General features: G+C 39.4%; 2 protein-coding genes across 5 annotated transcripts in view; one reads left to right on the top strand and one right to left on the bottom strand.

Annotated features, from left to right (window-relative positions):
* Positions 1-9,454, top strand: part of LOC135336429 (adhesion G protein-coupled receptor L3-like) — a 50,413-nt gene extending 40,959 nt beyond the window's left edge. Inside the window, exons 10-27 of one of the 2 annotated variants that reach the window (XM_064532218.1) lie at positions 93-206; positions 2,655-2,749; positions 2,964-3,167; positions 3,237-3,305; positions 3,363-3,480; positions 3,605-3,775; positions 4,016-4,215; positions 4,785-4,837; positions 5,021-5,156; positions 5,365-5,471; positions 5,686-5,797; positions 6,029-6,182; positions 6,507-6,573; positions 6,726-6,792; positions 8,167-8,282; positions 8,524-8,650; positions 8,725-8,766; positions 9,095-9,454. In XM_064532218.1, the coding sequence (XP_064388288.1) occupies positions 93-206; positions 2,655-2,749; positions 2,964-3,167; positions 3,237-3,305; positions 3,363-3,480; positions 3,605-3,775; positions 4,016-4,215; positions 4,785-4,837; positions 5,021-5,156; positions 5,365-5,471; positions 5,686-5,797; positions 6,029-6,182; positions 6,507-6,573; positions 6,726-6,792; positions 8,167-8,282; positions 8,524-8,650; positions 8,725-8,766; positions 9,095-9,253 (2,111 nt within the window). In that variant the 3' untranslated portion in view covers positions 9,254-9,454. The remainder of the gene's footprint in view (positions 1-92; positions 207-2,654; positions 2,750-2,963; positions 3,168-3,236; positions 3,306-3,362; positions 3,481-3,604; positions 3,776-4,015; positions 4,216-4,784; positions 4,838-5,020; positions 5,157-5,364; positions 5,472-5,685; positions 5,798-6,028; positions 6,183-6,506; positions 6,574-6,725; positions 6,793-8,166; positions 8,283-8,523; positions 8,651-8,724; positions 8,767-9,094) is intronic. The other variant, XM_064532219.1, reaches the window with a different exon arrangement.
* Positions 1-15,941, bottom strand: part of LOC135336506 (glycine amidinotransferase, mitochondrial-like) — a 37,751-nt gene that overhangs the window by 19,453 nt on the left and 2,357 nt on the right. The window contains exons 5-8 of one of the 3 annotated variants that reach the window (XM_064532337.1): positions 15,681-15,875; positions 15,078-15,245; positions 10,455-10,616; positions 9,879-10,066 (exon numbers count right to left, since the gene is read on the bottom strand). In XM_064532337.1, coding sequence (XP_064388407.1) covers positions 9,974-10,066; positions 10,455-10,616; positions 15,078-15,245; positions 15,681-15,875 — 618 coding nt within the window. In that variant the 3' untranslated portion in view covers positions 9,879-9,973. Of the gene's footprint in view, positions 1-9,878; positions 10,067-10,454; positions 10,617-12,337; positions 12,585-15,077; positions 15,246-15,680; positions 15,876-15,941 lie in introns of those variants that run through there. The other 2 variants (XM_064532338.1, XM_064532339.1) reach the window with 2 other exon arrangements.

Here is a 15,941-nt window from a genome sequence, read left to right on the forward strand (position 1 = left end):
GCCTGAAAGTTACCTGCATGATGTATTATAGTGGCAGTGGCCTGGCCTGTCATTATATAATTTTATGTACATGTGTCATTCTCTCTTCTTAGAGTTCGATGGCGGCTGTAAAGTAGATTTTGATTTGACCTGGAATATAGAGTGGCCAAACACACCCAGCGGCTCAACTAGCACACAGCAATGTCCTGGAGGGAACTCTGTCACTGGTAATGTCCAATTGTTCACAATAATTATTTGAGGCATATGTGCATGATGCAAACATTGCTTGTATTATACTGACTGGATTGTTAGAGTATATAGGTGTCAAACAGTTGGCTACGGTCCTGTAAGTGATGTCAAAGTGTGTCTATTCGAGTACCTTAAGGTGACATATTTTCGCGAGTATTAATTTCTGCTATTTCTGCGAATGTAAAATCTCCTTAAAACCACTTGTGAGTACATAGAATCACTATAATTATGAATAATTTCACAACTTGAGTAGGCAGAATTTAATACCAGCAAAATGAGCTAAACAGTGAAAACGCAAACAAATCTACCTGTGAAAATATGTCACCTTAAGATATATTTGTTGCCCAGTGAGTGGGCAGATCAAAGCAATCCAGTGCTCAGTATATGGCATGTTGCATCACTGCCATGGCTACCATATATTGCACTGCATTATATGGCATAATGCACTGGATTATATGCACTTGCACTGTGTGTATATGCAGTAGATTTCTTTAAGAGATCCGACTAGAAAAACATTTGCAATGTGAAAAATTGCTAGGATTGGCCAGGGGAACCACAAAAAAGCATGGGAACAAGAAATCAGACGAGAGCATAACTCCAATCTGTTACAACGTCAATCACATGTATACTGGTAGTTTTCCCATGTTTTCCCAGCCAATATGCCACGCAATTTTTACTGGTGGAGTGATGACCAATCCCTATATATATTTATTATACATCCATTTTAGAATGTGGGGCACATAATTATGATGATTTGTGATGAATTGATGTTCCTAATACATGCAGTGTTGAGCACAGGTACACACAGTCCATCCATGCGTAGTAACATGCACGGACCGTACTGGTGACTGCATGGAATGATGTGGTGGATGGAAGCTGATAGGTGGATTTGGAACACAGTCTAATATACTATGTATTGTACATGTTCATGACGTTGTAACGGATTGGAGTTATGCTCTCGTCTGATTTCTTGTTCCCACGCTTTTTTGTGGTTCCCCTGGCCAATCCTAGCAATTTTTCACATTGCAAATGTTTTTCTAGTCGGATTCCCTTTCTTTTTCAGTACAGTTTAGGTATCATGACATGCATAAGTGGAACGTCAAGAGGCAGTACAAGAAGAGAAGACAGGACTAATCAGATATCTTCTCGAATATCTCTGGACTAATAATTTATTGCTTGATAATTAGACCCTATGTTGAATTTGCGAATCAGTATTAAATGACAGCCATTTTAAGAGCATGATATCTAGCCAGTGCATATAGCATGCCTGTCAGAGAAAGGGAGCTAGAGCTGAACAGTGTGAAGAAAAGGAACACCTCAGGCTCTGGAAAAGCACTGCTGCACTGATTTTAGGCGCACGGTTTATTAGCCACGCCTATCTATTATTATTGGCCACAACGCAATTGCTGAGTCATTAAAGATGGCGGAATTGTCTAGGTAAGAGAAATAAAGACTGAGAGGTCATCTGCCTCGTGGAAGCAATCTCAAATCTGAAGAAGCGCTTTGTAATCCAGGTTGTAGTCGTTTGGAAACCCTGTGCAGAATGTCCTGGAGATGGCTGTACTTGGAGTAAATGCTGGGCAAGAAACTTACTTACTTACTTACTTACTCACTTACTTAGTCAGTCAGACAAAGAGCGGTGAAACGTGGAAATAGTGCAATTTTTAAAATGAAAATATTCATTCATTAAAATGTTTATGGATTATGAAATGAGAGATACAAAGAGAGAAAAGGCTAAATAAACTATCTGTTCAGCCAGTTTCTTGATGTGGCCTTTCCCTGCAGAGATAGAACAGTTTGAACATGAGTCAAAATAATTGAAATATTGCTAAACACGGGCAAACCCACTGCCAATCCTATGTAAAACCTACTGGTTACTACCATATAATTGCACTGCATTATATGGCATAATGCACTGGATTATATGCACTTGGACTGTGTGTATATGCAGTAGATTTCTTTAAGAGATATCCATTTGGGACTTATGCCCCACCATCCCACCCAATACTCAGTTGGTCCCTTTTATAGGCTACTACCTTTACAACTACTAGTGGGAAGAAAACCTAAAAAATTTACTATGGAATTCAGCAAAACTAATGAATAAACTAATGAATACACTAAATTCCTTCAAAACACATGTCTTTTATTACGATTTATATGACCAGTCAGACGAGTTTAACGTCATTGGGCAACAAGTTAGTTATTGCCGGCGCCCTCGTGCAACATGCCATATATTGCACTGGATGACATAATGCCCTCGGGCATTATATTGCTCCAGTGCAATATATGGCATGTTGCACTCTGGCTGGGCAATAACTAATACGTGTTGCATTACAGCAATGCATGTGACATAAACCGGCCACGTGCATGGTGTTAAGTTTGACTCCTATATTCCTCACTTGTTCTCTTGATTCTTTGTTATGCAGGCCAAGCAACAAGGCTCTGTAATAGTGACGGAGAATGGGAGGATCCGAATGTATTAAGTTGTCAGCAAATGGAGTTTATTGAAATAGAATTCCAGGTGACACTATAATTTATTATGACAGTAATAATCGCTGGCGTACATTTGCATTCATGTGGAAGGGGACTTAATAACTCAATCAGAGCATGACATTGTACTCGTGCATATATTTCGCGTTACCTTCATTCATTCAGAGTAGCTTTCATAGTACATGTATCATCGTTACTGTATATGTATAATTATATACACACTGTTTTTCTAATGTTCTGTATAGATCTCTAATCTGTCTGACACCCTGGACTCTGCTACTATTGTAAAGAACACAGTAGTAATCACTCAGCAACTAGCAATGATCACTGTAGCTGATACCACTCCACTGCTGCCCTCCTCCCTCAACACGACTAATCAAGTGTTGACTGCTGTTATAAAAGCCCTGGAACAAGTGGGAAATGATGCAGTAACCACAGAAACCAACAAGGTTAATACTAATTAAATGTATTCATAGTTGCAGTAATACTTAGTTTGTTTCGTACATAATGATATACAGCTTATTGTGGATGTCTTCAGTAATATCTTGGAGAGAAATAACTCAATAACTTGGATGGCTTTGCAAGAGGTAAATTTCATTCAGGCATAAATTAAATATAATTATATGTTAATTTGTGCGTCCCAGAATACAGGAGGTAGTCAAGTGCTTCTCAGCAACGCAGAGAGGTTTAGTGTACTGCTGGCTCACTCTCAGAGTGGAAATGACTCAACCAAGCCTGTCAGAATATCAAGGCCCAATATTGGTGAGCTTTGGTTTGTGTGTTATACCGAAAACCACATGCATACGCATAAATCTTACATGCATGCATGCATATAAATTATAGAGAGTATAATTATTGATTTTGATTTAATCTGTTTGACATGCAGCGATTTCTGCTAAGCTGTATGATGGATCTCAAATGGATGAGCTCAAGAATGACCTAACCTTCCCTCAAAAGGAAGATTTGGCGAACTATTCCATTTCTGAATCAGCGGTTGTTCCCGCTCAGATAAGTATTCCTCCAGGGTTTCTACAAGAAAGGCTGAGTCAGCAAAATGGTAATCGCTATTTCTACTATCACAGGCTCCCTCTAATACTAGCTTCTACTATTTCCTCGTAACATTATTTTATTTATTCATTGCATAAAAGTTGCCTGTCTATATGTGCATGATCATACGATGTATAATATATATAGGTATCTAATAGGGCACTAGAAATTCGTAGATGTGCATGTATATAGGCCTTTATTCGAGTGAGCGTTTGCAGTGCTCATTTTTATACACACAATTGACATGCAGGTAGTAGACTACCGGTTACGTTCATCCTGCTTCAAAACCTAGAGGCTTTCCTTCCCTCCTCTGCTCGTGGACTAGGTGACAACACTGGAAGTGCTTCAGTAGTAATCTCGTCCCAGGTCGGAGATAGGGGCCTCACTGGTGCATCTGTGTCACTCAAAGAATCTCCGATCCTCTTAAATTTCAGTCTCCAATCTGTCCAAGTAAGTTGCTAGTATACTCACAGAGCTTGTGTGTTACTAACCGAGTAACTGCATATATATACTTAACACATAATTATAACATAACCCTGCCATTCATCTATAATTATTATGGCAGGTTTTGGGCCTGAGAATGGTCTTTGATTTCAGCTACATGATAGTTGTGATAGACCAGTGGCGTAGGAAGAGGGAGGCTGACGGGGCTAGAGCCTCCCCTTTTGTGCTCCATCAACTCCAACTTAGCTTAAAATACTGCGATCTGTCAATCTATTCTGCAGTACTGCAATAGTTACTAAATGTGGGCAGGGCTATCTGATGCGCATGCTTACTGCTGAGGAAAAGTGATGACCAGATAAAATTCAATAACTATATGCTAGCCCTGCCCTTGATCATTCTAGTCCATCACAATAGTGCATGTATATAAGCTTATCGTCAGTGTATTTAATGCAACTAACCAAGCTAATTATGACTATTGTACACGCAAGTGTTAACTTATGGATAAAATCGTTCATGCAAGTATTACTAATCAATTCATGTACACACATTTCCGATTGTATTGTTGCTTACTTCAGGTTAATGAAAGTACAGTTCAGTATCATTGCGTTTTCTGGAATTTCTCAGATCCGTAAGTGAATTGCACACTAACAGTATAATTATATTGCCCTGATTAGCACACACTGTATACTCATGCAGTCTCAAACCTGGCTGCTAGAGTAGAATACTTTCTTCTCTCTAGCTATATAACTGTATAATTACGGTCTCAACTATTATACCGGATCATGGTATGTATCATTTTTGGTTTTTCCAGTGTTGGTAACGGAGGATGGATTACTGATGGAGTGAACACTGTGGGGAATGCTTTAGACAGAGCAGGCAGGAGTACTGTCAATTGTACAAGTTCTCATCTAACCAGCTTTGCAGTACTCTTCACTGCTGTTAGAACGGTACCAAAATGGCTTTTATTGAAAAGAAAGGCAATTTTGGGAGGCCAAAAAGTCTAGTTTCCAAGCCCTTTTTTGTCATACAATCACATGTGATGTTCCACTTACAGGGAAAAAGTTACAAAAATATCCCTCAAATGTAAAATGTATATACGATCAACATTCAGTGCAGTGCATGGTCTATATATATGCATGTGATTTCTGGCCACAGAATGAAACCAGAGGAGATGAATTTGCTCTTGAATTGGTGTCCTATATTGGCTGTACTATCTCTATCATCAGTCTTCTGCTTGCTGTCATCTTCTATCTTGTTCAAGGGTGAGAAATCATGGACATTTTAATTTGTGGACAATTATGTAGAGTTTCAGTATTGAAAGAGGCTCGGTATAATTATAATAGAGACCCTTCCTCGTAAAAAAATATACGTGCATGTGAGTTGTACTTCAGTGAACTAAAATTAATGTGGTCATGTTCAATGTTTTCTCGTTTTATACACAGTAAAAAATAACTTCCTTCCTGCCTTACATTGTAGGAAGACGTTGTTTACTTCCGTCCACAACTTTGTTCATCTGAACCTCTGTATTTCACTGCTTCTATCCTATTCCGTTTTTGTTGCTGGAGTGAGTACTGCCGTCGGCAATACTGTGAGTCTAAGTTGTACATGTATATACAGTGATAAAAAGCACCAATCAACTGTTTATATGGTTTTGGGTATACTAATTTGTATTTGTGTGTACATATATAATATAGGGATATCTATATATAATTATTGCCAATCCCCCTACCATACTCAATTATCTCATTGAATTTCAACAAAGTTTTACTATACAGTAATTATTATGACTTGTGTTAAAATCGTTGCACTATAATAATAGGTTGGATGTGCGTTTGTTGCTGCTCTACTGCACTACTTGCTCCTGTCAAGTTTCTGCTGGATGTTGTGTGAGGGAGTGATGCTCTACCTGATGTTGGTAGTGGTGTTCAGTCGGCTTGCAAAGACATGGTGGTTCTTTCTACTCCTCGGTTATGGTAAGTGTACCGTATTACTGGAATATTTTGCTGGTGAAAATCTTTACGAATGTGCCAAATCAGCAAAAAAATTGACCCTTTGCGATCTAACTATTGCGTTCTGGCAAGGATCGTGTGTATTTACCAGTACTAATTTCGGCTTTGCGATTTTATTGAGCAACTCTCGCAAAGTTTGCATAATTATGTTTGATACTCACAAAACATTCTAGTAATACGGTATATTTTGAATGCATATACTTTATCAATACAGCCATCATAATTATAATTATTAGCTACAAGCAAGGATCAAACGATCAACCTAATAATGAATTGCTTGCCTCGTAGTGACTCCTATTCCAATAGTTGCTGTAACAGTGGGCATCAGGTGGCAGTACTATGAAACCCTTGATGTGTGAGTTTGCATGGCGTACAAATTGGTGTGTATAAAAGTAATATCCGCTTATAATTATGAGTATCACAGGTATTGCTACGTATGAATTAAGTAAATGCTATTGCCAGTAAATGTATTTCTTTGTTTTAACGAAAAATATGAAAATTCTTCAGCTGTTGGCTGCCACGGACAGAAGGAACTATTTTCGGATTCATTGTGCCAGTTCTTGTCATTATGGTGGTGAGGAGATATCTATAATTATGGATATAATTATTCGATATAATTATTGTGTGTGTTCCAAGAGGTATCTGTAATAAAAATTAAGCATAATGGAAGCACTGCAGGTGATGCTGATGCCTCGGTGGAGATTCCAAAGCTACATAACATAAAGCTACTAATAATACACATGATGAACATTTTTTTAATTTGCATACTGCTGCATGCAAACTCAAAGAGTGGGTAATGATCGACCATGATTGATGTTAAAAACGATCGATGCCAAAGTTCAAGTCTAGCTGCCATCAGAGCCTTGCACTACCAATAGCTAGCTAGCGTTCTAGTGCAGAGCTAACTATTAAAAGTAGAGTAGCAATACTCTGTAAACAAGTTTGGCTACGTGCTCTTCCGAAAAGACTGCAATGGCATTCCAAGTAAGCAAAACTAGGCATAACGTGAACAAAGCATTATTAATTTTGCAAATACACGAATTAAAATCCAAGTAAACATGACTAGAAGCCTATAGAAACTCTTACTTGCACTTCATTGATCCTTGAGCATGCAGCTGTATAGCAGTCTACACACACATACAGACAGACAGACACACACACAAACACACTAGATCTACCGTATACCTCGCTTGCGCATGCGCACCGAGGCATAAAACTAGGGGATGCTGGAAGCATTATGTGGGGCGAGCCTATAGCCTTAGCAAAGACAAAGAAGTTGTAGCGAGTTGCTGTTTCCTTCGTTTCCTAAAGATCTCTCTAACTGCAATTCTCTTTTCCTCTTCAATTCGAACCTTTTGACGACAGACTAGCTTCTGTCTCATAGCTCCTACTTGTTGTTAAACTTCCTTAGCCTTGCCAGCAGATGGTCTCCTTGCAATGGCGTTCCCTTAGTTGTTGAGCTGTATCAGTTTCATCTTACTGTTTCGTAAAGGTCCTCTAACTGTTCTCTCTTCCTCTTCAGACAGACGACAGACGACAGACGAGCTGAGCTTCTGTCTCATTACCTCCTTTTTGTTGTCAAACTTCCCTTAGTCTTGCCAGCAGATGGTGTGTTTGATATCCCAACGCCATTGCCTCACTGCCTTAGTTGTTGAGCTGTATCAGTTTCATCCAGTGAGTTCGAGTAGAAATAAAAATTAATGTCTTGCAGCGATCATCATGCTACAAAGCTTTGAACTACAAGACAAACAGATCGTCACGCTAAAAAGCGTGCAAATGGAGCGATTGTCATGCTAAAAAGCTTCAAGTGACATATAGACAGACAGACACTCAGACGGATATCCGGTCGCTGAGCTTTTCTCTACAGTACTCGAAACTATGGGACTCGCCTCAGGGCTCGCCCCAATTATTTATAATTATGCATGTTGATGTACTTCTCTTTTCACAGATTAATTTTGTATTCATTGTCATCGCCCTGAGGGTGACTCTGAAGAACCTGAAAGGAAGAGCTGTAAGGACAGGCATGAAAGACTCTCAGAGTGGAAAACAGAAAAGTATTGCAAGGTACGTACTTGCTCAGAGTCCATATAGATATAGATATACGTGCATGCACATGCATGCCGTATACGGATATAAATCTACCAGGATTTTAGTTCGGGTCAGCTTAATCTTACTCTCTGTCTATATATAATTATACTGGTATGCATGGGCTAATAATAAATCTCTATGAATTGTAGATACTATATATAATGCTAATTTTCTACCGTAATAATGAATCATAATTATGAGGTTAGTATTAATTCAGATCCATTTTACTGGCCACTGTTGTCCTTCTTCCTCTCCTTGGTCTAACTTGGCTATTTGGTCTCCTCGTGATCGTTGCTACATCGCCTGTCTTTGATTGGCTCTTCACAATACTCAATTCACTCCAGGTATAATTAGGTGACATAATTAGGTCGTAATTACGACATTCGTGCATGCATGCTTGAATGACCAATTTTTGCAGGGCTTGGCTATACTATTCTTTCATGTGATCAGGAGTGATAAGGTATACACAGGAAGGAGATTAATTGATACATGTGCAAAATGAACTATTTACCACACTGTAAAAGTTAGGATAATTATAAGGAAGTGTGTACATGACACAAAGAGACTTATATTTAATCGTATGTCCAGTAAAGGTTACACGCATGCATGCTCGCATGTTATTGCTCTTTTATTATACTCTCTCTCTATATACACCTCCCCTTTCTCTATAGTAAGCTGGGAAGTATTCGTGTTCAATGCTATAATTATATGCATAATTATTATTATAGTAGAATATGACTGTATATGATTGTACCCATGCATGCATGCTATAATTATATTGTTTTTAGGTGTGGAGTAGAATTGGTCCGCATTTCTCATCTGCTATGGACTTACAAGAAGTGGAAGATGAATCTCCTCCAATGCAAACAATTCATTTTCAGTTTAAATTTAAAGGAGCTACGGTAGTTGTCTACCCTAATGCTGGTGTATCTACTGCAGAATTATAATTATAGGCCAGTGTGAAGTACGTATTACTTCTATCGATTAGTTCATAGTTTATAGTGTCAACGGACATGTATTGTGCTAAACCTTTACATTAATTTACACATATCAAAATTATCTGTTAGTTAAAGATTATTAGCCATTATAAATTTTTATGACAATTGTATATAAATTAAAGTCTCGCAAAAACATTTGCAACGTGAAAAGTCGCTAGGATTGGCCGGGGGAAACAAGAAATCTGGCGAGAGCATAACTCTAATCGGTTACAACATTATTCACATGTGTATATTTGCTCCATGCCGGTAGGGTGATGTTCATGCACTTCTATACACATACATCCAGTCAGGATACAGTATAATTATACATAATTATTGGACAATTTGTAGGACATAATAAATGGTCAGACGTACATTTTTGTAGAATGTATATTAAGTGAATGTTGAGTTTTAGACCTATAATCCATCCATACATGTTGACATGCTAAAATTATTCCGAGCATAATTTATCAGGGCCTTACTCTGCAGTTAAAATAAAATGTTCGTACGCGGCTGTTATTCGAAAACAAGCCCTGTGCAGCTACTCGTTTGACGTGCAATTTAATTACTGATACGGGATTAAACGTACGAATTCCTGTCACTAATAGCACATGCTTATAATATGTACATCATACGATTATAATTATGCTGTAATAATTATTCTAAGTATAATGATTGACATGGCCACAATTAGAAGTATGATTCTAGTGTTCCCTTTCGTCGTACGTCGGAAGTCCAGCAGTGAAAGCCACCTCCCAGAGAGTTGGCATGGCGAATTGAGACCTGCATCAAAATATACATAAAGAGAGATGCACCGCAGATGCTGCTGCCTCGGTGGAGAGGTCAAAGCTCATAATATAAAGCTACTAATAGCTTTTATATATACACACATTGCCATATATTATGATGAACGTTCTTAATTCTGCTGCATGCAGGCAGAATCTAGATGGGCGTGCCCGTCCCCAGCCATAAATAGTCTTCAAATGCACAATACACTCACTGTATACATGCACTATAGCTGTCAATGTAATATAAATATATACATGAAACTATACACATTATAACTATAGGTACACATTGTGCCATAAGAATTCCATTTCTGCATGTAACATTTCTGCATGTAAATCATATAATTTACAAATCATTATAATTATACATATGTAATTATTACCTTAATGCATTTTATGCCTAAGCTTTCAAACATCTTCTGTGTTGGCTCCTCGTGTGCCTCCACCAGCACTCTCCCCGGGTCCAGCATCAGCACATTCATTGATAGCCATTTGGAGGGCATCCAGAGAGGATCAGGCAATAGCGGCTTGGGGGCCTCCGCTATCTAGCGTGTGAGTGCATGTGTGGGGTGGGGGTGGGAGTGAGTTAAACGTGCAATTAAAGGCATTTCACATTCTATAAGATGCATTAACGGCTTGGGGGCCTCCACTATTTAAAGGTGTATGAGGGTAGACATGTGTATATATGATTGGAAACACTTTCATTGGCTTTAGGATCATGTGTTTAAGCTATAGTAACTGGTTACAAACACATTATCATACACATAATACGTATATGTACTCAATTTACAATAGTATGTACATGTCAATCTTCATTACTTATATAGACCGTCTCAACGTATACACCACTCAACATACATAGTCCAAATTAACTCAAGGCTAAACGTGCATTTACATCTACGTATTACTATACATGTACCTGCTACTTATTACTACAAATGAATGTTTTTGCAAGTCAGCATTCTATCTATAGTGCATGGGGGCACTCAGGGGGGAAACTTCTACCATCTACTTAAATGGCATTCAAATTGCATCTCTTAGAAGCTACCATTTCTTGGGGAAAATTAACGTTTTATTGCACAGTTAAGTGTGCATGCAATCACAAATTTTAATACTCACAAGAGTTCTAGCTATAATAATGAAAGCACAGCGGGTGCTGATGCCTCGGTGGATGCATGTGCAAAGCTACATAACATAAAGCTACAAGCTATTGCTAATACACACATGATATCATGATGAACATTTTTGCATTAGGCTAATCACAGGGAAACTCAAAGAGTGGGAAATGATTGATAATCATAATTGTTGCTAAAAGGATGCCAAAAGTACAGTCTAAATAAAGTTAATGGCTGCTACCGTGACACCGATTAGTACAGTAGAGCCTTGCAGCTCTCTTCTCACTCTTGCAGCTAACCAATAGCTATATATATATAGTGTTCTATAGTGCAGACCTATAACAATACACTCCATTGACAAGTTTTGCTCCGCACTTTTCTGAAAGGGATCCAATGACATTCCAAGTAAGCATATAACTCAAAGCAAACATTATATTGCAAGTCTACAAATTAATTCAGCTACTATGGAATGCACTGAATCCCCTGAAGTGTAAGTGCGGTTACAATTACAGGGCTAATATGACGTTGAGCAATCTGATAGGCTGCAATGCTCGTTGCAGCTGAGACGAGTGACTGGTAGGCAGTTTGCCAGTCCCTCGCGCTACGCACGCGAGGGGCTGTCGCCGCCAGTCTAGCTAGCTAGCTAGCTGCCAATGTGCAAGTTCAAGCTTCTTAGTTTATGCTCGCTTTTATTCGACAACAAAGCTCTAACATCAAAATCTACTATTGTTAAAACTAATAACTTATTGTGTGAAGGCTATCCATGCTGTAAACGCAGTGCTGTGGCAGCCAGGTGAGCAGATCCTGAACTTACAAACAGACAAACAAACAGACAAATCAAACGACTACTATACCCATGGCCGCCCACGCGCGCCTCGGGTAATAACCTCCTCTGAACACATTCATCTCTATAAATCTACAAGTATAGTATAAACTGAAGAAGAGAGGGCATGTGCTATGGGATGGAAACGTATAATCTTGGTTGCCGGATGCGTGGTCTTCTTTTCTTTCTTGCCTCCTTGAACAGTGGCCTGGTCTCGAGGCTAGGCTGGGACGTTTATGGTCAGCCAGAGGAAGTCCAATGCATGCATGCTCTCAATAAGACGAATTACTGTGAGCATTATAATCATTTTGTAAAATTTTCTCTGCCACACTGCATGCCTGATTGAACTTGACGAAATAGGCTAACCAAGTGTTAGCTATAATTATTACATGAAATATAAAAAATACAAAACAAACGTGATAATTATAGATTATGCTGAATAATAATAAATAGCTAATTATTGATAATTATGGCCATGCACATTAGAAGTATGATTCTAGCGTTCCCTTTCGTCGTACGTCACAAGTCCAGCAGTGGAAGCCACCTCCCAGAGAGTTGGCATGGCGAATTGAGACCTGCATTAAATTAAACTGTACATGTCACTGTATGAATACCGTATATGCTTAACCAGGAGCCGCGGCTACTAAATGTTTCATTTTGCTGGAAGAGGAGGCTACAATTTGAGTGTGGCCACTGTTCAAGAGCGGCGTTTATTAGCTCTAGCTAATTCAACAACCTTTAGTTTGTCATCAAAAGTTCTTTTCACCTGCATAAATTTGAACTCTGCCATGAGAAAGTCTTTGTGAAGCACTAACAAGCTGCTACCTGTACCTAGTAACTACGTACATGTAGCTAGCTAGCTGCAGTATTATTTTTTTGGGTTGCGGCTAGCCTCGATTCCAGGCCTATTAAAATACTCCTTGAATCGAGGCTAGGTTGCGGCATGCAGAAATGCCAGAGTCAAAGTTCACTGAGGCTACTATTTGAGAGCGGCTACTAAATGTTTCATTTTGCTAGCAAGGGAGGCTACTATTTGAGTGCGGCCTCTGATCGAGCATACAGTACACACTTTTCTACATTTCTCAGGTAAATTGAAGAGAGCAGTGGCGGATCCAGGGGGGATCCCAGGGAGCCATGGATCCCCCCTTTCAGACTAAGCTATTGTGGCTTTACTACAGCTACCAGCTAGCTATTTATCAGTATTGTAGCTATTTATCAGTATTGTAGCTTGATTCAATGATTGTACCTGTTGTTCTGATGCATCAACTGCCAAGGAGTATTCAGGTTAGCCTAGGCTAACTAGTTGACTGTTCGTGGCAGCTAGCTAGCTCTATACGCAAGTCTATTATGGGATTTCCCCTGGCTGAGTATGGAAATTTCCCTAGTCACTTGTGACCAGAAGTGGGCGTAACCCCAAAAAATTTCGCGCTGCGTGCGATTTTCACTACTAGGGCGCAGTTTGGAACCCCCTCTCATTTTTCCTGGATCCGATCTCCAAGCTATATATCAGATCTGGCGACCAAGTAAACGGTATTCAAGCCGAGTATCCGCCACTGCGCTATACGGTATACGGTAGTGTATTTGTGTGTGTGTGTGTGTGTAGACCGCTACAGCTGCTCAAGGATGAATCAAGTGCAAGTAAGAGTTTCTATAGGCTTCTAGTCATGTTTACTTGGATTTTAATTCGTGGATTTAAAATAATGCTTCGTTCTCGAGTTATGCCTAGTTTTGCTTACTTGGAATGCCATTGCAGCCTTTTCAGAAGAGTCCGTAGCAAAACTTGTTCACCGAGTGATTGGCAGCAAAATAAAAGATGTTCATCATGATAATTATAATCAATGCATGTGTGTATAAAAGCTAGCTAGTTTTATGTTGTGTAGCTTTGGCACCTCCACCGAGGCATCAGCACCTGCGGTGCTTTCATTATAATAATATTTCCTCCATATGTATACAGTGCATGCATTGAATAAAGGTATACTACTAGTTGCAATAATGAAAGCACCGCGGGTGCTGATGCCTCGGTGGAGGTGTCAAAGCTATGCAATATACATACTACTGCGATAGCTCAGCATATAATTTTTGTTTTGTTGCATGCAAGCAAATCCAGAATCACGTAGTTATTACAGAGAAACTCAAAGAGTGGGGTATAATGATCGACCATGATTCGATTGCCAAAAGTCCAAGCCTAAAATTTTCTTGCAGCTCTCTTCTCACTCTTGCAGCCATGCACAGTGGCGTAGGCAGAGGGGGGCTGACGGGGCTAGAGCCCCCCCTTTTGTGCTTCATCAACTCCAACTTAGCTGAATGCGTAGTTACTAGAATGATGTCATTCAATGGAAATGTGGGCAGAGCCATCTACTGCGCATGCTTACTGCTGATGAAAAAGTGATGACCTTTTTTTAGGTAAAATTGCAAGCTATTCAGCGCCTGCTCTGGCCCTGCTCAACGGATTTGAGCCCTGCCCTTCCCAAAATCCTGGCTAACGCCATGCACTGATGCACAAATATAACTATAGCGTTCTAGTGCAAAACTATCTATACACAGACAGACAAACACACACATGCACACACACAAACACACTATCGTGTGCCTCGCTTGTGCATGAGCATCGAGGCATGATTAACAAGATGCTCAGTACAGCATTCATGCACCCGTGCATTGAACTTCATATAATTATATTCATCGCACATCGGCAGAAAGGATACGATAACTTTTTACCGTACATTACGGGGAATGATTGTGAATCTATAAAGCACGATTAGATTCAAAGTGATTATCGCGTTCGAAGATTGCCGACAAGTTTCAACCTATTATTTTTCAACCACTGCATGTACCCTCGAAATACATAACCGCTATACGGTACACAAATTATATAAATTATGTATACACATTGTACACATGCAATGATTCTATATAAATATTTTGCGGATGAAAAACTTTTGCGAATGAGCTAAATCAGCAGAAAAATTGACCCTTTGCGATCTAACTATTGCGTTCTGGTAAGGATCGTGCGTATTTACCAATTTAGGTTTTGCGATTTGCATATGTTTGATGCTCGCAAGTAATACCTTAATGCATTTTATGCCTAGGCTTTCAAACATCTTCTGTGTTGGCTCCTCGTGTACGTCCACCAGCACTCTCCCCGGGTCCAGCATCAGCACATTTATTGATAGCCATTTGGAGGACATCCAGAGAGGATGATGATCAGGCATTAGCGGCTTGGGGGCCTCCACTATCTAGCATGTGAGTGGGTGGGGTGGGGGGTATGTATGAAGACATGTCCATGCAGTGGCTTAAGATTGTGTATGTATAACCATAATTATACTCACATCATCCAATTTATAAATCATGGCCATGTATATATATGGCATACTTATATTACCTCAGTGTACACACATGCAGTATACACAACATGCACAGTCCATGCATGCAGACTCAGGCTAAACATGTACATCAATCACCTGCTATACGTATTACAAGTCAGGGGGAGAACTAAACACGTCAGATTCTCCCCAAACAGCCTATATAGCTAGTTCACAGTCTACAAATTCCTATGATCCACCATGTACTGGTATTTAAATTGCATTTCTACCATTTTTCTTGGGGAATATAATGTTTTATTTCCCAGTTATAAGTCTATATAGCTATACCAATCTCAGGGATAGACTCACTTTCCAGCCTGCTCTCTGAAACATGTCTATCTGATCACAAGGTCGTTCGGGATTAGATATGACCAGTCCCGGCCCGATGATGTTGAACGTAGCGTCAATGTGCATCGGGTTCGGGTCTTTGAAAGAGAGGAGGTGAATATTGTAGCGTCCCTCTAAATGACGTTTCATCCATTCTATACCAAAATAGTTGGTTACCTAGACAATAAAGATACGTAAGATAAGCTCACCAACCAAAAATAAAAAGTGTAATTTATAGAGTCT

This window comes from Halichondria panicea, chromosome 5 (assembly GCF_963675165.1).
Source record: "Halichondria panicea chromosome 5, odHalPani1.1, whole genome shotgun sequence".
In the NCBI taxonomy this organism is placed as follows: Eukaryota; Metazoa; Porifera; class Demospongiae; order Suberitida; family Halichondriidae; genus Halichondria; species Halichondria panicea.